The sequence below is a fragment of the Salvelinus namaycush genome, chromosome 10 (genome assembly GCF_016432855.1).
Source record: "Salvelinus namaycush isolate Seneca chromosome 10, SaNama_1.0, whole genome shotgun sequence".
NCBI classification, from domain to species: domain Eukaryota; kingdom Metazoa; phylum Chordata; class Actinopteri; order Salmoniformes; family Salmonidae; genus Salvelinus; species Salvelinus namaycush.
Genome location: NC_052316.1, coordinates 31,724,951 through 31,749,082, shown reverse-complemented (window position 1 = coordinate 31,749,082; position 24,132 = coordinate 31,724,951). Strand labels below are relative to the sequence as shown.

The window sequence follows — 24,132 nt, the reverse complement described above, 5'->3', positions numbered from 1 at the left end:
CGGCCGCAAAACCTGACTCAATAGGGGAGGGTCCGGGTGGGCATTCACCATCAGGGGGTGCTACGGTGCAGGGTGCGTCACCGGATGCTCCGGACCGTGGATCGTCGCCAGGGGCTCTGGACCGTGGATCATCGCCGGAGGAACCGGACCATGGGTAGTCTTCAGAGGCTCCGGACCGTAAATCGTCGCCGGAGGAACCGGACCGTGGGTCGTCGCCGCGGACTCCGGACCGTAGATTGTCGCCGGGGACTCCGGACCGTAGATTGTTGCCGGAGGCTCCGGACTGAGAATCCCCGCTGGAGGCTACTGACCGCGGACCGTCGCTGGAGGTTCCGGACCACGGACCGTCTCAGGAGGTTCCGGACCGTGGACCGTCTCGTTCCGGAACGTGCACCGTCGTTGGAGGTTCCGGACCGTGGACCGTCGCCGGAAGCTCTGGACTGGGAACTGTCGCCGGAAGCTCTGGACTGGGAACTGTCGCCGGAAGCTATGGACTGGGAACTGTAGCCGGAAGCTCTGGACTGGGATCTGTCGCCGGAAGCTCTGGACTGGGAACTGTCGCCGGAAGCTCTGGGCTGGGAACTGTCGCCGGAAGCTCTGTGCGTGGGGCCGGCACTGGTGGTACCGGGCTGGGGACACGCACCTCAGGACAAGCGCGAGGAGCAGGCACAGGATGTACTGGACTGTGGAGGCGCACTGGAGGCCTGATGCGTGGGACCGGTACAGGTGGCACCGGGCTGATGACACGCACCTCAGAGCGAGTGCGGGGAGGAGGCACAGGACGTACTGGACTGTGGAGGCGCACTGGAGGCCTGATGCGTGGGACCGGTACTGGTGGCACCGGGCTGATGACACGCACCTCAGGGCGAGTGCGGGGAGGAGGCACAGGACGTACTGGACTGTGGAGGTGCACTGGAGGCCTGATGCGTGGGACCTGTACAGATGGCACCGGGCTGATCACACGCACCTCAGAGCGAATGCGGGGAGGAGGCACAGGACGTACTGGACTGTGGAGGCGCACTGGAGGCCTGATGCGTGGGACCGGTGCAGGTGGCACTGGGCTGATGACACACACCTCAGGGCGAGTGCGGGAAGGAGGCACAGGATATACTGGGCCGTGGAGGCGCACTGGAGATCTTGAGTGTAGAGCTGGCACAACCCGTCCAGGCTGGATGCTCACTTTAGCCCGGCAAGTGCGCGGGGTTGGCACAGGACGCACTGGGCTGTGAAAGCGCACTGGCGACACAGTGGATAGAGCCGGCGCAGGATATCCTGGACCGAGGAGGCGTACTGGAGACCAGGAGCGCTGAGCCGGTACAACCCGTCCTGGCTGGATGCTCACTTTCGCACGGCAAGTGTGAGGAGCTGGCACAGAACGCACGGGGCTGTGGATGCGCACTGGAGACACATTGCGTATCTCCGCAAAACATGGTGCCTGACTGGTCCCACGCTCCTCACGGCGACTGTCTTGCTCCAGAAACCGAAACATCCACTCTACCTCATCACTCCCCTCAACTATCTCACAATACTCCTCGCTCAGTCTATCCCAATATTCCTCTTCGCTCTCAGACTCGCCCCTCGGCTTCGCCGACCAACCCGTGTGCCCCCCCAACAAGTTTTTTGGGGCTGCCTCTCGGCTTCGGAGTCGCCGTTGATTCTCCTATGCTGCCTACTGCTTCTGCTTCCATGAAAGGCTTTCGTCTCCTGCCATTATCTCCTCCCAAGTCCAGGATGTCTTCTCCTCCTGGCCACGCTGCTTGGTCCGTTTGTGGTGGGATCTTCTGTCACGTTCATCATAAGGAGTAGACCAAGATGCAGCGTGGTATGTTTCCATCCTTTATTTTGGAATAGAAAACTTCAAAGAACAAAAACAACAAAACGAACAAATGAAACGTGAAGCTCGAATAATGCTCACAGGACTATCTGCAAAAAAAGTCATTGACACATATTTTTAATCTGACGATTATCTCAGGGTTTAGAAGGCGGCCCATGTGCTCGATCTCCACAAAGGTTGTTACACCTCCAATAATTATATTTTCTGAAATGTTTTACGAAAGGTTTCCTTGATATTACGAAAGGCGTCCCACAGGGATTGATTTTAGGTCATGTACATTTTACTGTCTATATAAAAAATGTTGGCCTATCTGCAAAAAAAATGCAGATGACACTGTTTTGTATGCTACTGCCCCCACAGTTGACCAGGCTCTTTTGGAGCTTCAATCTACCTTCATTGCTTTGCAGAAAGCCTTTGTTGAACTGAAATGGGTACAATCCAAGTATATGTCATTCTCCAAATCACATAAAGATCTATCTGATGCTTATGCATGGTGGTGCCCTCCTGTCCCCGCTTTTTAATATCTGGGTGTCTGTCACTTTCGTCATAAGGAGTAGACCAAGATGCAGCGTGGTATGTTTCCATCCTTTAATTTGGAATAGAAAACTTCAAAGAACAAAAACAACAAAACAAACAAACGAAACGTGACGCTAGAATAATGCTCACAGGCAACTATACATAGACAAGATCCCACAAAGCACAATGGGGAAATGGCTACCTAAATATGATCCCCAATCAGAGACAACGATAAACAGCTGCCTCTGATTGGGAACCATACCAGGCCAACATAGAAATATAATTAACCTACATTAACCTACCCTTAACTAGGGGGGCGCTGTTTTCACTTTGGAAAAAATCGTGCCCAATTTAAACGGCCTCGTACTCTGTTCTAGATCATACAATATGCATATTATTATTACTATTGGATAGAAAACACTGAAGTTTCTAAAACTGTTTGAATTATATCTGTGAGTAAAACAGAACTCATTTGGCAGCAAAATTCCATACAGGAAGTGAAAAATCTGAAAACGAGGCTCTGTTTCAGGGCCTGCCTATTCAACTGGCTTTTATTTATCGATATGTATGCACTTCATACGCCTTCCAGTAGATGTCAACAGGCAGTGGAAGGTGGAATGGGGTGTCTAGCTTGATCTGAGGCCGAACAAGAGCTTTTGGAGTGACAGGTCCGGTATTTTCTTTGTCTTCGACGGTGCGCGAGGGACCTCGACATTGTCTTCTGAAAAGCGTTCGGTATACACGGCGAATATCTCCGGCTCTGATTTTATTTGATACATATGATAATAACATCATAAAGTAGGTTTTTTCAACCGAGTTTTATCAGTTTATTCAACGTTTATTGGGACTTTTGGAGTTTTCCGTTCTTTGCGCCAAGAGAGGATGGGAATGTTAGCAACCTTGGCTAGCATTGTGGCGCGAATTCGACAGAAGAAATGGACATTCTAAAACCAAACAACGATTTATTCTGGAAATAGGACTCCTTGTACAACATTCTGATGGAAGCTCAGCAAAAGTAAGACAACATTTATGATGTTATTTCGTATTTCTGTGTAATATGTTGATGCTTATTCTCCGCCGTGTTGGTGAGCGCTGTCTCACAATAACCCAAGCTGTATGTTGTGGTAGAGTTATTTAAAAAAAATCTAACACAGCGGTTGCATTAAGAACCAGTGTATCTTTCATTTGCCATACAACAAGTATTTTTATGTAAAGTTTATGATGAGTTCTTTGGTCAGATTAGGTGAGTGTCCAAAATATCTCCGGACATTCTGGGGAAATGTTGCTACGTATTCACAATGTATAACCACGATTTGCATCTCTAAATATGCACATTTTCGAACAAAACATAAATGTATTGTATAACATGATGTTATAAGACTCTCATCTGATGAAGTTGTCCAAAGGTTAGTGATTAATTTTATATCTATTGCTGGTTTTCGCGAAAGCTACCTTTGCGGTGAATAAATGCGTTTGTGTGTTTGGCTATTGTGGTAAGCTAATATAATTCTATATTGTGTTTTCGCTGTAAAACACTTTAAAAAAATTGGAAATATTGGCTGGATTCACAAGATGTTTATCTTTCATTTGCTGTACACCATGTATTTTTCATAAATGTTTTATGATGAGTATTTATGTATTTCACGTTGCTCTGTAATTATTCTGGCTGCTTTGGTGCTATTTTTGATGGTGGCTGCAATGTAAAACTATGATTTATACCTCAAATATGCACATTTTCGAACTAAACATAAATGTATTGTATAACATGTTATAAGACTGTCATCTGATGAAGTTGTTTCTTGGTTAGTGACTAATTTTATCTCTATTTTGTCGGTTTTGTGAAAGCTACCTATGCGGTGGAAACATGGTGAAAATATGCTGTTGTGTGTTTGGCTATTGTGGTTAGCTAATAGAAATACATATTGTGTTTTCGCTGTAAAACATTTTAAAAATCGGAAATGATGGCTGGATTCACAAGATGTTTATCTTTCATTTGCTGTATTGGACTTGTGATTTCATGAAAATTATATTATATGATATCCCTGTCCCGTTAGGCTAGGCTATGCTAGTCAGCTTTTTTGATGAGGAGGATCCCGGTTCCGCGAGGTTGATGAAGTAGAGGTTTTAATCACACCCAGACCTAACCAACATAGAGAATCAAAGCTCTCTATGGTCAGGCCGTGACAGTATCAGGATTGATAAAAAGCTATCTTTCAAAAAGCATGATAATGAATTACATTGAACAAAAAACAATCTCAACTTGCAACAATTTCAAAGATTTTACTGAGTTACAGTTCATATAAAGAAATCAGTCAATTGAAATAAATAAATTAGGCCCTAATCTATCGATTTCACATGACTGTGAATAAAGATATGCATTTGTTGGTCACAGATACCTTAAAAAAAGATAGGGACGTGGATCAGAAAACCAATCATTATCTGGTGTGACCACCATTTGCCTCATGCAGCGTGACACATCTCCTTTGCATAGAGTTGATCAGGCTGTTGATTGTGGCCTATGGAATGTTGTTCCACTCCTCTTCAATTGCTGTGCGAAGTTGCTGGATATTGTCGGGAACTGGAACACGCTGTCGTACACGTCGATCCAGAGCATCCGAAACATGCTTAATGGGTGACATGTCTAGTGAGTATGCAGGTCATGGAAGAACTGGGACATTTTCAGCTTCCAGGAATTGTATACAGTGTCACGTTCCTGACCTTATTTCCTTTGTTTAGTCTTTGTTTAGTTGGTCAGGACGTGAGCTGGGTGGGTATATTCTATGTTTTGTGTCTCATTGGTTAAGGTGTGTCTGATTGGCCTGATATGGTTCTCAATCAGAGGCAGGTGTTTTACGTTGTCTCTGATTGGGAACCATATTTAGGTAGGCTGTGTTCACTGTTTGTTTGTGGGTGATTGTTCCTGTTCATTTGGTTCTTTGTTTTCACTAGGTTCACATGTTCAGGTCTGTAGCGTCGTTGGTTTCATTTCTGTTTATTGTTTTGTTCATGTTTAATAAGTGTTCCAATAAATATGGAAACGTACCACGCTGCGATTTGGTCCTCCTCTCTTCCACTTAACGATGAGCGTTACATACAGATACTTGCAACATGGGGCCCTGCATTATCATGCTGAACCATGAGGTGATGGAGGCAGATGAATGTCACGGCAATGGGCCTCAGGATCACATCACGGTATCTCTGTGCATTCAAATTACCATCGATGAAATGAAATTGTGTTCGTTGTCCATAGCTTATGCCTGGCCATACTATAACCCTACCGCCACCATGGGGTTCTCTGTTGACATCAGCAAACTGCTCACCCACACGACACGCCATACTAGAGGTTGACTGATTAATAGAGGTTGACCGATTAATAGGAATGGCCGATTAACCTCTCTGGTACAAGTGGGACACTAGCGTCCCACCTCGACAACAGCCAGTGAAATTGCAGGGCGCCAAATTCAAAACAACAGAAATCCAATAATTCAAATTCCTCAAACATACAAGCATTATCCACCATTTTAAAGATAAACTTCTTGTAAATCCAACCACAGTGTCCGATTTCAAAAAGGCTTTACTGCTAAAGCATACCATGCGATTATGTTAGGTCAGCACCTAGTCACAGAAAACCATGCAGCCATTTTTCCAGGCAAAGAGAGGAGTCACAAAAAGCAGAAATAGAGATAAAATGAATCACTAACCTTTGATGATCTTCATCAGATGGCACTCATAGGACTTCATGTTACACAATACATGTATGTTTTGTTCGATAAAGTTCATATTTATATCCAAAAATCTCAGTTTACATTGGCGCGTTATGTCCAGAAATGCATTGTCTCAAACAAACATCCTGTGAAATTGCAGAGAGCCACATCAAATTACAGAAATACTCATCATAAACATTGATAAACGATACAAGTGTTAAACATACAAATAAAGATAAACTTCTCCTTAATGCTGTGTCAGATTTCAAAAAGGCTTTACGGAGAAAGCACACTTTGCGATTATGTTAGGTCTGCACCTAGCCACAGAAACACATACAGCCATTTTCCAGCCAAGGAGAGTGTCACAAAAGTCATAAATAGCATTAAAATGAATCACTTACCTTTGATGATCTTCATCTATTGGCACTCCCAGGTCTCCATGTTAGTCAATACATTTTCGTTTTGTTCGATAATGTCCCTCTTTATGACCAAATACCTCCTTTTTGTTCGCGGGTTTTGTCCAGTAATCCGAATGCTTAAGGTGCGTGCACTAATTCCAGACGAAAAGTTTTTAAAAAGTACAATAAAAGTTAGTAGAAACATGCCAATCGATGTTTAAAATCAATCCTCCGGTTGTTTTTGTCAGAAATAATCAATAATATTTCAACCGGACAAAAGCTTTGTGAATAGGAAAGGAGAAACAAGAAAGGCGCGTTCCCGATCAGGGCGCATGGCTGATGAATGGAAATTTCCACTGGCCACTGATTGAAAGTGCTGTATCTCCCTCATTTTTCAGAGTAAAAGCCTGAAACAATGCCTAAGGACTGGCCACATGTACAGGAAGCCATAGAGACCGTGAACTGGGTCCTAAGTTTTTGTATGGTGGATAGGCTTTCAATGGAAAAACAGCATTTCAAAATAATAGTACTTCCTGGTTGGATTTTCCTTGGGTTTTCGCCTGCCATATCAGTTCTTGTCACGCCCTGGCCTTAGCATTCTTTGTTTTCATTATTATTTTAGTTAGGTCAGGGTGTGACATGGGGAATGTTTGTGTTTTGTCTCGTATTGGGTGGTTATATGGTAAAGGGGGTGTTGGGTTTAGTGTATGGGTTTGTGTTTAGTGAATGTTTCTAGGTATGTCTATGGTTGCCTGAGTGGTTCTCAATCAGAGACAGATGTCTTTCATTTGTCTCTGATTGGGAGCCATATTTAAGGCAGCCATGGGCATCATGTGTTTGTGGGTAATTGTCTATGTCATTGTGTAGTGGTCAGTGTCAGCACCATTTTGTTTATATAGCTTCACGGTCGTCAGTTTGTTGTTTTTGTTTCGTTCGTTGCTCTTCTCAAATAAAAAGAGAATGTATTTCTCACACGCTGCGTTTTGGTCCTCTCTTCAAAGTCAAGACGATCGTGACAGTTCTGTTATACTCACAGACAGTATTTTAACAGTTTTGGAAACTTTAGAGTGTCTTCTATCCAAATCTACTAATTATATGCATATCATATCTTCTGGGCCTGAGTAGCAGGCAGTTTAATTTGGGCACGCTTTTCATCCAAAATTCCGAATGAAGTTAATTAGGGCCGATTCCAAGTTTTCATAACAATCGGTAATCGGCATTTTTGGAGAACCGATTGCACTCCAAGAGAAGACTGCGTGGCAGGCTGACTACCTGTTATGCGATGGCAGCAAGAGCCAAGGTAAGGTGCTAGCTTGCATTAAACTTATCTTAGAAAAAACTATCAATCTTAACATATTCACTAGTTAACTACACATGGTTGATGATATTACTAGTTTATCTACCTTGTCCTGCGTTGCATATAATCGATGCGGTGCCTGTTAACTTCTTATGGCTGCAGCCCGAGGCCGCCCACAATATGACAACAGCCAGCTCAAGTGCAGGGCGCGAAATTCAAAAGATATTTTTTTAAAATATTTAACTTTCACACATTAACAAGTCCAATACAGCAAATGAAAGGTACACATCTTGTGAATCCAGCCAACATGTCTGATTTTTAAAATGTTTTACAGCGAAAACAGCACGTATATTTATGTTAGCTCACCACCAAATACAAAAAAGGACAGACATTTTTCACAGCACAGGTAGCATGCACAAAGCCAACCTAACTAACCAAGAACCAACCAAACTAACCAACAAACAACTTCATCAGATGACAGTCTTATAACATGTTATACAATAAATCTATGTTTTGTTCGAAAAATGTGCATATTTCAGGTATAAATCATAGTTTACATTGCAGCTACAATCAGAAATTGCACCGAAAGCAGCCAGAATAATTACAGACACCAACGCCAAATACCTAAATACTCATCATAAAACATTTCTGAAAAATACATAGTGTACAGCAAATGAAAGACAGGCATCTTGTGATTCCAGCCAATATTTCCGATTTATTAAGTGTTTTACAGCGAAAACACAATATAGCGTTATATTAGCTTACCACAATAGCCAAAAACACAAGCCATTTCCCAGCAGTAAAAGTTAGCGATCGTAACAAACCAGTAAAAGATATATAATTTTTGACTAACCTTGATATTCTTCATCAGATGACAGTCCTATAACATCAGGTTATACATACACTTATGTTTTGTTCGAAAATGTGCATATTTAGAGCTGAAATCAATGGTTATACATTGTGCTAACTTAGCTACTTTTTCCCACAACGTCCGGATTTTTTTCTGACACTTTTTCTGACACACATATTCTGACCAAATAGCTATTCATAAACATAACTAAAAAATACATGTTGTATAGGAAATGATAGATCCACTAGTTCTTAATGCAATCGCCGTGTTAGAATTCTAAAAAATAACTTAATTTCGACATACAGCTTCGGTATAGCTAGAGTACCCAAAAGCTGGGCGCCGACGACTAGTTCACATGTACGACAGATATATGAAATAGCATCATAAAATGTTTCCTACTTTTGCTGATCTTCCATCAGAATGTTGTACAAGGTGTCCTTTGTCAAGAACAATCGTTGTTTGGATTTAGAACGGCCTCTTTCCCTCTCGATTTAGCAAGCACACTAGCCAAGTGGCACGAATCTCTCCATGTCAACAAACGGAAGAGAACGGAACACGGCAAAACTCGCGAAAAAATTTCAATAATCTGATTAAACTATATTGAAAAAACATACTTTACGATGATATGGTCACATGTATCAAATAAAATCAAAGCCGGAGATAGTAGTCGCCTATAACGACAGCTTTTCAAAAGGCAAATCCAGGTCCCTCTTCGCGCCTTCCTGAAAACAGGAAATGGAGGACACGTCATTCCAGGACCTGTAATTCGAGTCCAGATCAAGTTACACAGTCCATTTCTTCTCTCACTCCTTGTCGACATCTAGTGGAAGACGTATGAAGTGCATCTAAACTAATAAATAACAAGGACTTTAATAGGCAGCCCCTAGAACAGAGCCTCAATTTCAGACTTTCCACTTCCTGTCAGGAAGTTTGCTGCAAAATGAGTTCTGTTTTACTTACAGAAATAATTCAAACGGTTTTAGAAACTAGAGAGTGTTTTCTATCCAATAGTAATAATAATATGCATATTGTACGAGCAAGAATTGAGTACGAGGCCGTTTGAAATGGGCACCTTTTATCTGGCTACTCAATACTGCCCCTGCAGCCCAAACAGGTTAACTTCTCTGCACTACGGATCCCTTTTACGGGATCCGTACACACTGTCTGTCATCTGTTCGGTACAGTGTAAACCGGGATTCATTCGTGAAGAGCACACTTATCCAGCGTGCCAGTGGCCATCATCGTGAGCATTTGCACACTGCAGTCAGGTCAAGACCCTGGTGAGGACAAAGATCACTCAGACGGTTTCTGACAGTTTGTGCAGAAATTCTTCATTATGCAAACCCACAGTTTCATCAGTTGTCCAGGTGGCTGGTCTCAGATGATCCCGCGGGTAAAGAAGTGGAGGTCCTGGGCTGGCGTGGTTACATGTGGTCTGTGGTTGTGAGGCCAGTTGGACATATAGCCAAATTCTCTAAAATGACGTTGGAGGCTGTGTAGGTAGAGTAATGAACATTCAATTCTCTGGCAACAGTTCTGAGATATTTTATTTCAGCTCATAAAACATGGGACAAACACTTTACATTTTGTGTTTATATTTCAGTACAGTTAAGAAATTAAAATTTTATTTCTAGGAATGCCTTTCTTTAAATAGCAGAAAATAAATAATTCAGTCACCATTCATACAAGTTATAGACTATGGCAATATTGTCCATATGAATGCAGCTGCCACTGTATTGAAGCCATTAGTCACAGTTTATCAAAGCGCACTCCACTTTATTATGGGCAATAGCTTCAGTACACACTGCATTCTGTATCAGAAAGTAGGCTGGCCCTCTTTGAAGTCTCGTAGATCGATGCATTGCACTCTTGTTTATAAAGCATTCCTGCATAAACTTCCGCCGTACCTTACCACATTGTTAACTTCCAGATATACAAGATACCAGACTCGGTCTCAGGGATGGCTAACTCAAATCGAATCAAATCAAATGTTATTTGTCACGTGCAAAAATACAACAGGTGTAGTAGACCTTTCCTTGAAATGCTTACTTACAAGCCCTTAACCAACAATGCAGTTTTATGAAAATAGAGTTAAGAAAATATTTACTGAATAACCTAAAGTAAAAAATAAAAAAATAAAAAAAATGTGATTGGGTATAGGTTAATCGAGGTAATTTGTACATGTAGGTAGGGGTAAAGTGACTATGTCATGCGGTAGCAGAGAGAACAGTCTATGACTTCGGTGACTGGAGTCTTCGACCATTTTTTGCACCTTTCTCTAACACCGCATAGAAACTCTAGAGATCCCTTTGATCTTTTTTTAGTTTAGTTTTTTTTTGGCACCTTACTTGTGGAATAATCTCCAAGGCTCTCTCATATAAGTTGTTTTGCTTTTCGTGTATTGGTGTGAAAATGTATGTGTACAGTATATTTATGTGTATTAATATGTACAGTACCAGTCAAAAGTTTGAACACACCTACTCATTCAAGGGTTTTTCTAAATATTTTACTATTTTCTACATTGTAGAATAATAGTGAAGACATCAAAAATATAAATAGTACATATGTAATGTAACCAAAAAAGTTTTAAAAGTTTTAAACAAATCAAAATATATTAAACATTTTAGATTCTTCAAAGTGCCACCCATTGCCTTGATGAGAGCTTTGCACACTCTTGGCATTCTCTCAACCAGCTTCACATGGAATGCTTTTCCAATAGTTTTGAAGTCGTTCCCACATACGCTGAGCACTTGTTGGCTGCTTTTCCTTCACTCTGCGGTCTAACTCATCCCAAACCATTTCAATTCGGTTGAGGTCGGGTGATTGTGGAGGCCAGGTCATCTGATGCAGTACTCCATCATTCTAATTCTTGGTCAAATAGCCCTTACACAGCCTGGAGGTGTGTTGGGTCATTGTCCTGTTGAAAAACAAATGACAGTCCCACTAAGCGCAAACCAGATGGGATGGCGTATCACTGCAGAATGCTGTGGTAGCAATGCTGGATAAGAGTGCCTTGAATTCTAAATAAATCACAGAAAGTGTCCCCAGCAAAGCACCCCCACACCATCACAACACCTCTTCCATGCTTCACGGTGGGAACCACACATGCATAGATAATCCGTTCACCTACTCTGCATCTGGCAAAGTCACGGCGGTTGGAACCAAAAATCTTAAATTTGGACTCATCAGACCAAAGGACAGATTTCCGCTGGTCTAATGTCCATTGCTCATATTTCTTGGCCAAAGCAAGTCTCTTCTTATTATTGGTGTCCTTTAGTAGTGGTTTCTTTGCAGCAACTCAACCATGAATGCCTGATTTACTGATTGACTGATCTTCATGTCTTAAAGTAATGATGGACTGGCATTTCTCTTTGCTCATTTTGAGCTGTTCTTGTCATAATATGGACTTGGTATTTTACCAAATAGGGCTATCTTCTGTATACCACCTCTATCTTGTCACAACACAACTGATTGACTCAAACACATTAAGAAGGAAATAAATTCCCCAAAATTTACTTTTAAAAAGGCACACCTGTAAATTGATATACATTCCAGCTGACTACCTCATGAAACTGGTTGAGAGAATGCCAAGAATGTGCAAAGCTGTCATCAAGGCAAAGGGTGGCTACTTTGAGGATGACTCAACACTATACATATCAGCTACTACAGTGACTGAAATGACTGCAACCCTTAACAAAGAGTTTCAGTTAGTTTCAGGTGTGGGTGGAAAGGAATAAGTTAGTCCTAAATATTTCAAAAACTAAAAGCATTGTATCTGTAACTGTCATGGTCAAGGCATATTGATTCAACAGTAGCTAAGATGGGGAGAAGTATGTTCATGATAAGGCGCTGCTCTACCTTCTTGACAGCACTGTCAACAAGGCAGGTCCTACATGCCCTAGTTTTGTCGCACCTCGACTACTGTTCAGTCGTGTGGTCAGGTGCCACAAAAAAGGACTTTGCAATTGGTTCAGAACAGGGCAGCATGGCTGGCCCTTGGATGTACACAGAGAGATAATATTAATAATATGCATGTCAATCTCTCCTGGCTCAAAGTGGAGGAGAGATTGATTTCATCACTGCTTGTATTTATGAGAGGTATTGACATGTTGAATGCACCGAGCTGTCTGTTTGAACCACTGGCGTACAGCTCAGACACCCATGCATACCCCACAAGATATGCCACATGTGGCCTCCTCACAGTCCCCAAGTCCAGAACAGACTATGGAAGACGAACAGTACTAAACAGAGCCATGACTACATGGAACTCTATTTCACATCAAGTAACTCATGTTAGCAGTAAAATTAGATGTAAAAAAACAGATTAAAAAAACACCTTATGGAACAGCGGGGACTGTGAAGCAACACAAACATAGGCACAGACACATGCATACACACACACACACACACACACACACACACACACACACACACACACACACACACACACACACACACACACACACACACACACACACACACACACACACACACACACACACACACACACGATAGCATACGCACCATACACACACGTACACATGGATTTTGTACTATATATACAGTATGTGGTAGTGGTGGAGTCGGGGCCTGAGGGCACACAGTCTGTGAATGTATTGTAATGTTTTTTTAAATTGTATAAACTGCCTTAATTTTGCTGGACCCCAGGAAGAGTAGCTGCTGCCTTGGCACTGCTGATGAGGATCCATAATAAATACAAATACAAATACTTTGAAGAATCTCAAATATAAAATATATTTTGATTTGTTTAACACTTTTTTGGTTACTACATGATTCCATTTATGTTATTTCATAGTTGTGATGTCTTCACAACTATTCTACAATGTAGAAAATAATATTTAAAAAAATAAAAAATGGAATGAGTTGGTGTGTTCAAACTTTTGACTGGTACTGTATATACGGCTGATCTGTAAAAGAGACTGCTCGTCTCAGCCTGACTCCCTGTCAAAATAAAGTTTAAATAAAAAATGAATACAAAATTGTTTTGGATCCTATTATATATTAAGATGCTCAAACTATTACACGTTTACTTTGATATATGAAGTGTCCAGTGCCACTCAGTTGACATGCAATATCTACAGGTGTCTTCAGCTAGCTTAGCTGTAAACTTACTCGTTGTGCATGCAGTTGATAATTGATAAATTAATGTGGACAATCTTTGTCTATATGAGCTGAATAAAAGTGTTTTATCATATGTCACACCCTTAAAGGTGGAGGACTGTTCCTCGGTGTGTACCCAAGACATATTGATATATACAGTTGAAACAGTGTAAACCATAATGACTCACAGTGAAACCTGGGGGAATTGGCACAAGGTCTGTATACAGCAAATCACAACCTGACAGGATTGGATTACAAAATCAACATCTCCTTGCACAGGTAGTTTACAATATGTCTCGAGCAGATTGATCATACATAAAACACATTTATTACATGTCCAGTGTTTCACATTGGCATAGTAACATCTTATGAATGAGGGCACTTAGTATAATCTGGGGCTATTATTGCCTCTCTATGTCACCCTGCAGTGGCCATGGTTGCTGAGGTGAAATCAGAAAGGATGGGCCTTTTTTCTCTTCTATTTTTTGGTGTGTGAAATATCTGTGCAATTACTTTCAAAGTTGATGTTTTAATAGGAGGGAGGAGAGGAGAGTGCAGGGCAGTGCCAGGAATAAAGAGTTTTTCAGGTGTGGTCGTAAACGTGTCCTTCGGTAAAGGATATCAAAGACTTGTCAACGTTCTGCTCTATCAGCGGAATGGGATGCCAGCAGGAAGAAAGTAACCACGGAAATGTAGAACATGGCAGTTCTGGAACCAATTACATTGTTCTCCTTTAGCCTTGAGGAATGTGGCGACATGCCTGAAGTGATCGTATGCACTTTCTTTTCCAGCATAGGACCAAACAGAATGTGCAGGGAAATCCCAATGCCTTTACAGTTATACCTTTTGAATGCAGATTTGTTTCATTGTTTTACTTTAAATCATTGTGTCCTGTTCATTTCTTTACTTTAAATAATTTCCAGGGGTTAAGAAAGTTCTACCTCCACAGATGTCCCCTGGCCATACTCATGGCATGTTCATTTAAAAACAATCACCTTTAATTAAAAAAAGTTGCCTCTTCTTTTCATTTTCACTCTCTTTCTGACAGATGAGTTCAAGACCTTCCTTATGAGGCTCCCGCAGAACTTCTTCCTGAACGTGTCGACTATCCAGCACCTTTGGTCGTTGGATGGCGTGTTCCAGTGGCGCTATGAGCAGCTGGAGAACAGCATGAGTGTGCTCTTCAGACGAGCCCAGAGAGTGGTGTTCAAGCTCTTCAGCCTCAGCAAGAGGTGCCAGAGGCAGCCTCACATCCGCCTACCCAGAGAATGGTAAGAGTCCCGCTCTGCTCCTACAATTACACCTCTTTCCACTGAGCCCCAATTACACTTTAATCACCCATCCAGGAAGCTGATAGCGATCCTCTCTACCTCTCCCTGTGTGAGTGGGAGAAACAGGGAGCCAGCCAAGTAATGTTTATCTACTTTATTACTGCAGCTCTGAAGAAAACTGGAAGTACTATACTTTTTTTTGTGAAGAGAAATCTCCATAGACTGTGGAGAGATGGAGAGAGAAAGTGGAATGTTTGTCAGTTTGCCTGGGAGTGAAGCGGAACACTTGAAAGGCTAAAACTTGAAAGGCTCCCCTACGTCCCGTTCGTTCGCAGCACTTCACACAGACGATATATGATTGATTTCACTTCCTGGGGCCAGTTCCACTGCTAACAATGAAATCAAATCAAATCATTGAATCAAATATAATTTGTCATATGATTCATAAACAACAAGTACAGACTAAGAGTGAAATGCTTACTTTTTCAACAATGCAGAGTTAAAGATAAAGATAAAACATAGAAATAGCAACAAGAGGAATAAATACACAGCGAATAACAAATAACAATGATGAGTAAAAATAACATAGATAGATATACAATGGGGAGAACAAGTATTTGACACACTGCCGATTTTGCAGGTTTTCCTACTTACAAAGCATGTAGAGGTCTGTAATTTTTATCATAGGTACACTTCAACTGTGAGAGACGGAATCTAAAACAAAAATCCAGAAAATCACATTGTATGATTTTTAAGTAATTCATTTGCATTTTATTGCATGACATAAGTATTTGATCACCTACCAACCAGTAAGAATTCCGGCTCTCACAGACCTGTTAGTTTGTCTTTAAGAAGCCCTCCTGTTCTCCACTCATTACCTGTATTAACTGCACCTGTTTGAACTCGTTACCTGTATAAAAGACACCTGTCCACACACTCAATCAAACAGACTCCAACCTCTCCACAATGGCCAAGACCAGAGAGCTGTGTACGGACATTAGGGTTAAAATTGTAGACCTGCACAAGGCTGGGATGGGCTACAGGACAATAGGCAAGCAGCTTGGTGAGAAGGCAACGACTGTTGGTGCAATTATTAGAAAATGGAAGAAGTTCAAGATGACGGTCAATCACCCTCGGTCTGGGGCTCCATGCAAGATCTCACCCCGTGGGGCATCAATGATCATGAGGAAGGTGAGGGATCAGCCCAGAACTACACGGCAGGACCTGGTCAATGACCTGAAGAGAGCTGGGACCACAGTCTCAAAGAAAACCATTAAAATCCTGCAGCGCACGCAAGGTACCCCTGCTCAAGCCAGCGCATGTCCAGGCCCGTCTGAAGTAGTTTGCCAATGACCATCTGGATGATCCAGAGGAGGAATGGGAGAAGGTCGTGTGGTCTGATGAGACAAAAATAGAGCTTTTTGGTCTAAACTCCACTCGCCGTGTTTGGACGAAGAAGGATGAGAACAACCCCAAGAACACCATCCCAACCGTGAAGCATGGAGGTGGAAACATCATTCTTTGGGGATGCTTTTCTGCAAAGGGGACAGGACGACTGCACCGTTTTGAGGGGAGGATGGATGGGGCCATGTATCGCGAGATCTTGGCCAACAACCTCTTTCCCTCAGTAAGAGCATTGAAGATGGGTCGTGGCTGGGTCTTCCAGCATGACATCGACCCGAAACACACAGCCAGGGCAACTAAGGAGTGGCTCCGTAAGAAGCATCTCAAGGTCCTGGAGTGGCCTAGCCAGTCTCCAGACCTGAACTCAATAGAAAATCTTTGAAGAGAGCTGAAAGTCTGTATTGCCCAGCGACAGTGTCACGTTCCTGACCTGTTTTCCGTTGTTTTTGTATTTGTTTAGTATGGTCAGGGCGTGAGTTGGGGTGGGCAGTCTATGTTATTTGTTTCTTGTTTAGGTTCATGGTTAATTAGCCTTATATGGTTCTCAATCAGGGGCAGGTGTTTGACGTTTCCTCTGATTGAGAACCATATTAAGGTAGGCTGTTCTCACTGTTTGTTTGTGGGTGATTGTCTTCCGTGTCAGTGTTTGTACCACACGGGACTGTTTCGTTTGTGTAGTCTGTTCCTGTTCGTGCGTTCTTCGTTGTTTGTTAAGTTCTCATTTTCAGGTCGGTCTACGTCGTTTTGTTATTTTGTATTTATCAAGTGTGCTTCGTGTTTCGTCTTGTCTAAATAAATTAATCATGTATTCATCACCCGCTGCATTTTGGTCCGATCCTTGCTCCTCCTCGTCTGAGGAGGAGAACGACTTAGACGAACGTTACAGACAGCCCCGAAACCTGAAGGATCTGGAGAAGGTCTGTATGGAGGAGTGGGCCAAAATCCCTGCTGCAGTGTGTGCAAACCTGGTCAAGAACTACAGGAAACGTATGATCTCTGTAATTGCAAACAAAGGTTTCTGTACCAAATATTAAGTTCTGCTTTTCTGATGTATCAAATACTTATGTCATGCAATAAAATGCAAATGAATTACTTAAAAATCATACAATGTGATTTTCTGGATTTTTGTTTTAGATTCCGTCTCTCACAGTTGAAGTGTACCTATGATAAAAATTATAGACCTCTACATGATTTGTAAGTAGGAAAACCTGCAAAATCGGCAGTGTTTCAAATACTTGTTCTCCCCACTGTATATAGGTTGAACAAAATAACATGGCTTTACACAGGGAGTAAAAAAATAACATGGCTATATACAGAGAGTAGAAAAACACATGGCTATATACAGGGAGTAGCAAAGAACATGGATATACAGTGCATTCGGAAAGTATTTAGACCCCTTCACTTTTTCCACATTTTGTTATGTTACAGCCTTATTCTAAAATAGTTTTTTTTTAACTTAATCTACACGCAATACCCCATAATGAGAAAGCGAAGACAGGTTTAGACATTTTTGCTAATTTATTACAAATAACAAACAGAAAAACCGTATTTACATAAGTATTCAGACCCTTTGCTCTGAGACTCGAAAATGAGCGCAGGTGCAACCTGTTTCCATTGATCATCCTTGAGATGTTTGTACAACTTGATTGTAATCCACCTGTGGTAAATTCAATTGATCGGACATGATTTGGAAAGGCACACACCTCTCTATATAAGATCGCACAGTTGACAGTGCATGTTAGAATAAAAACCAAGCCATGAGGTCAAAGGAATTGTCTGTAGAGCTCTGAGACAGGATTGTGTCAAGGCACAGATATGGGGAAGGGTACCAAAACATTTCTGCAGTATTGAAGGTCCCCAAGAACACAGTGACCTCCATCATTCTTCAATGGTGCAGAACCCCCAACACTCTTCCTAGAGCTGGCCGCCCAACCAAACTTAGCAATTGGAAGAGAAGAGCACCGTTCAAGGAGGTGACCAAGAACCCGATTGTCACTCTAATCTCCACAGAGGAACTCTGGAGCTCTGTTAAAGAACCTTCCAGAAGGACAACCATCTCTGTAGCACTCCAGCAATCAGGCCTTTATGGTAGAGTGGCCAGACAGAAGCCACCCCTCAGTAAAAGGCACATGACAGCCCGCTTGGAGTTTGCCAGACGGCACCTTAAAGACTCTCAGAACATGAGAAACTAGATTCTCTGGTCTGAAGAAACCAAGACTGAACCTTTTGGCTTGAATGCCAAGCGTGAAGTCTGGAGGAAACCCTGCCCCATCCCTACGGCAGCATCATGCTTTGGGGATGTTTTTTGACGGTAGGGACTGGGAAACTAGTCAGGATCGAGGGAAAGATGAACGGTGCAAAGTACAGATGTATCCTTGATGAAAACCTGCTCCAGAGCGCTCAGGACCTCATACTGTGGTGACTGTTCACCTTCCAACAGGACAACAACCCTAAGCCCACAGCCAAGATAACGCAGGAGTATCTTCGGGACACGTCTTTGAATGTCCTAGAGTGGCCCAGCCAGAGCCCGGACTTGAACCCGATCGAATATCTCTGGAGAGATTTGAAAATAGCTGGGCAGCGACACTCCCCATCCATCCTGACAGAGCTTGAGAGGATCTGCAGAGAAGAATGGGAGAAACGCCCCAAATACAGGTGTGCTAAGCTTGTAGCGTCTTACCCAAGAAGACTCAAGGCTGTAATTGCTGCCAAAGGTGCTTCAACAAAGTACTGAGTAAAGAGTCTGAACATTTTACTTATATAAATGTCATATTTCAGTTTATTTTTTTAATGAATTTGCAAACATTTCTAAAAACCTGCTTTGTCATTATGGGGTATTATGTGTCGATTGATGAGGGGGAAAAAATGAATCCAAAAAGTCAAGGGGTCTGAGTACTTTCAGAATGCACTGTATACAGGGACTATCAGTACCGAGTCAAAATGCAGTGGTACGAGGTAATTGAGGTAGCTTATTGTATATACAGTTGAAGTCGGTAGTTTACATACACCTTAGCCAAATACATTTAAACTCAGGTTTTCACAATTCCTGACATTTAATCCAAGTAAAAATTCCATGTCTTAGGTCAGTTAGGATCACAACTTTATTTTAAGAATGTGAAATGTCAGAATAATAGTAGAGAGAATCCTTTTTTTCAGCTTTTATTTCTTTCATCACATTCCCAGTGGGTCAGAAGTTTACATACACCCAATTAGTATTTGGTAGCATTGCCTTTAAATTGTTTAACTTGGGTCAAACGTTCCAGGTAGCCTTCCACAAGCTTCCCACAATAAGTTGGGTGAATTTTGTCCAATTCCTCCTGACAGAGCTGGTGTAACTGCGTCAGGTTTGACGGCCTCCTTGCTTGCACCTGCTTTTTCAGTTCTGCCCACAAATGTTCTATGGGATTGAGGTCAGGGCTTTGTGATGGCCACTCCAATACCTTGACTTTGTTGTCCTTAAGCCTTTTTGCCACAATTTTGGAAGTATGCTTGGGGTCATTGTCCATTTGGAAGACCCATTTGCGACCAAGCTTTAACTTCCTGACTGATGTCTTGAGATGTTGCTTCAATATATCCAGTTTTTTTCCTTCCTCATGATGCCATCTATTTTGTGAAGTGCACCAGTCCCTCCTGCAGCAAAGCACCCCCACAACATGATGCTGCCACCCCCGTGCTTCATGGTTGGGATGGTGTTCTTCGGCTTGCAAGCCTCCCTCTTTTTCCTCCAAACATAACGATGGTCTTTATGGCCAAACAGTTCTGGTGGTGTTTATGCTTAAGTACTATTGTTTGTACAGATGAGCGTGGTACCTTCAGGCGTTTGGAAATTGCTCCCAAGGATGAACCAGACTTGTGGAGATCTACAATTTCTTTTATGAGGTCTTGGCCTTCTTTCTATTGATTTTCCCATGATGTTAAGCAAGGAGGCACTGAGTTTGAAGGTATGCATTGAAAATACATCCACAGGTACACCTCCAATTGACTCAAATGATGTCAATTAGCCTATCAGAAGCTTCTAAAGCCATGACATAATTTTGTGGAATGTTTCAAGCTGTTTAAAGGCACAGTCAACTTAGTGTATGTAAACTTCTGACCCACTGGAATTGTGATACAGTGAATAATAAGTGTCTGTCTGTAAACAATTGTTGGAAAAATGACTTGTGTCATGCACAAAGTAGATGTTCTATCCGACTTGCCAAAACTATAGTTTGTTAACAAGAAAGTTGTGGAGTGGTTGAAAAACGAGTTTTAATAACTCCAACCTAAGTGTATGTAAACTTCCGACTTCAGCTGTAGGTAGGGATAAAGTGACTAGGCAACAGGATAGATAACATGCTGAGCTGTAGCAGCAGGGTGAAGGTGAAAGTGTGTGTGTGTGTGTGTGTGTGTGTGTGTGTGTGTGTGTGTGTGTGTGTGTGTGTGTGTTTATGGGTTAGTATGTGTGAATTTATGGGTTAGAGTCCAGTGTGTGTGCAGAGAGTCAGTGCAAGAGAATTAGTAAAAAAACAAGTAAATGCAGGTAGCCCGGGTACTCATTTGATTAGCTATTTAGCAGCCTTGTTTAGCAGTCTTATGGCTTGGGGGTAGAAGTTGTTCATGGTCCTGCTGGTTCCAGACTTGGTGCACTGCACTTGGTGCATTTGCCATCCAGTAGCCGAGAGAACAGTCTTTAACTATTTTTTAAGGCCTTCCTCTGACACTGCCTGAATAGAAGTCCTGAATGGCAGAGATTATGACCACAGTGATGTACTGGGCCGTATTCATCACCCTCTGTTGCGCCTTGCAGTCGAGAGCCTTGTAGTTGCCGTACCACGCTGTAATGCAGCCATTCAAGATGCTCTCAATGGTGCAGCTGTAGAACTTTTTGAGGATCTGAGGGTCCATGCCAAATCTTTTCAGCCTCCTGAGGGGGAAGAGATGCTGTCGTGCCATCTTCACAACTGAGTGTGTGTGTGTGGACCATGTTAATTCCTTAGTGATGTGGACACCGAAGAACTTGAAACTCTTGACCCACTTCACTACAGCCCCCTCAATGTGTATGGGGGCGTGCTCCCCCCTACGTTTTATGCAGGCCACAATCAGCTCCTTTGTTTTGCTGAAGTTGAGTAAAAGGTTGTTGTCCTGACACCACACTGCCAGGTCTCTGACCTCCTCCCTAAAGGCTGCCTCATCTACGTTGTGTCAGTTCCTACCACCGTTGCGTCATCAGCAAAGTTGATGAAGGTGTTGGAGTCATGCGCGGCCTCGCAGTCGTTGGTGAACTTGGAATACAGGAGAGTACTAAGCACACACCGTGTTTATGGTCAGCGTGGCGGATGTGTTGTTGCCTACCCTCACCTCCTAGGGGCGGCCCGTCAGGTAGTTCAGGATCCAGTTTCAGAGGGAAGTGTTCAGTCCCACGGTCCTGAGCTTGTTGATGAGCTTGGAGGGGACTATTGTGTTGAATGCCAAGCTGTAGTCAATAAACAGCATTCTTACATATTGATTCCCTTTGTCCAGGTTTGTAAGGGCAGTGTGGAGTACAATAGAGATTGTATCATCTGTGGATGTGTTGGGGCGGTTTGCGAATTGGAGTGGAGCAAGAGTGTCTGGGATGATGGTGGTGATGTGAGCCATAACAAGCCTTTCAAAGCATTTCATGGCTAAAGATGTGGGTGTGATAGTCATTTAGGCAGGTTACCTTGACCTTCTTGGTCATGATGACTATGGTGGTCTGCTTGAAACAAGTTGGTTTTACAGACTGGTTCAGGGATTGGTTGAACATTTCAGTAAAGAAACTTGCCAGCTGGTCAGCACATGCTCTGCGTATGCGTCTTGGTAATCCGTCTGGCCCTGTTAACCTGTTTAAAGGTCTTGCATCGGCTACGGAGAGCGTGATCACACAGTCATCCGGAACAGCTGGTGCTGTCATGCACGGTTCAATGTTGCTTGCCTCGATGCGAGCATAGAAGGCATTTATCTTATCTGGTAGACTCGCGCCGCTAGTCAGCTCGCGGCTGGATTTCCCTTTGTTAACTGTGATAGTTTACATGTCCTGACACGTTGTTGAGTGTCAGAGCCGGCGTAGTAGGATTCGATCTTAGGAAGTGTTCAAAATGTACACAATTGTTACCCGGAAGAAAATGGGGGTGTCATGCTTTTTCACTTTCATTCAGGCGAGGGTTTAGTATTTTTACATTTGGTCCAGGGGAGGGTCATGTAATTTGTAATCGGTTAACAAACCTAACGCAATGGTAAATCTAAGCGCTGGCGGTCGCACTGTTGGTTCGGGGGGGTGTCAAAAAGTATCAGAGCAGTGCTAGCGGTGGCACAAACTGACTTTTGATGAATAAACCAGTTGTGGGTGTGTCAAGGCTTTGCCCCTCACTGGCCAATCAGAACGTCCTCCATGGCTAAATATGTGGTTTCTTCAAGTTGTGTAGTTATGGTATTTTATGTAATAGAGTTTGTTACACAACTTATAGAAACGAAATAACAAAACGTAGACCAATCCCATCTTTGCTAAAATGATAACTTGAACCTGTTTGCAGCTGACATTGTTCTAAGTAATTGCATGGCTTCAATGGGTAAATATATACATAGCATGTATACTGATATAAGGGCTAGGCCTACTTTAAATTGCATTATGGCTAAGCATGGACATGCCGAACCTTGTCAATAAGCAAGATAAAAAATCATTTATTGATAAGGTCTAAAAAGAGAGCCATAATTATAATCAAATTCAAAACAAAACGAAACAACAACTTGTTTTAATAAGGCAGTTGTCCGTACCTCTGTCAGTTTAAGCTAGAGATATTCTGTTTTTTTGCATTGGATGTGTCTCAATCCACTGCATCCGCCTATGTAACACTTCCGCATCTGCTAGAGCAGTGTTTGTCAGACCATGAGACATCCCGAAAATCAATCTTCTCACAAAATCATCTGTAGTGTCCGAACCGTTTGGCCTAGAACCCATTATGACCCTCACAAACACAATGGTATTCTCTATGATTCCCACAAGCGTCTTGGAACTCATCTAAAGTCGGTACAGCTGATCTTCCAACTTCTGTCTATAGCTTCCAAACAGTTTGAGATACACATTTGTGTAAAGGAAAGTCTCATGAACACATACATGTCGGTTGTTTTGCTCTAGGACACTCACAGATTTCACAAGACTCATCTGATTGTCCCCCAGTACCAGTCAAAAAATGTTATGGCACTACAGTACTAGCCAAAAGTTTGGACACTCATTCTTTATTTTTTTATGCAATTTTCTACATTTTAGAACAATAGTGAAAACATCAAACTATGAAATAACACTTATGGAAACATGTAGTAACCAAGAAAGTGTTAAACAAACCAAAATATAATTTATATTTGAGATTCTTCAAAGTAGAAAAGCTTTGCCTTGATGACAGCTTCGCACACTCTTATATACTGCTTTGCACACTCTTATATGTGTACACGGACAAGGCCTACTGAGGAGTACTGGAGGTAAGCTTGCTACTGATATAATTGATTACAATATATATATATATTTATGTTTCATGGCATATAATGAAGCTATTTATCAGCATTATTGACCTCACATTAAGCCACTTGAGTAATTGACATAAATTACATTACTATGAAGCGGTGGCCGCGGAGATGGACAGCGCATGGGTGGTTAATTTGAGCAATCCTAATTCATTTAAACGGTCTTCATTTTCGTTTGACTTTAGGCTACTAACAACAAGAGGTCTTTCTGTTGGAGCCTAT

The 24,132-nt window shown here is 42.3% G+C and overlaps 1 protein-coding gene across 1 annotated transcript in view; it reads left to right on the top strand.

Annotated features, from left to right (window-relative positions):
• The window catches only part of LOC120054530 (BMP/retinoic acid-inducible neural-specific protein 3-like), a 49,604-nt gene that overhangs the window by 19,423 nt on the left and 6,049 nt on the right, over positions 1–24,132 (top strand). Inside the window, exon 6 of the mRNA XM_039001970.1 lies at positions 14,769–14,991. Within this exon, the coding sequence (XP_038857898.1) occupies positions 14,769–14,991 (223 nt within the window). The remainder of the gene's footprint in view (positions 1–14,768; positions 14,992–24,132) is intronic.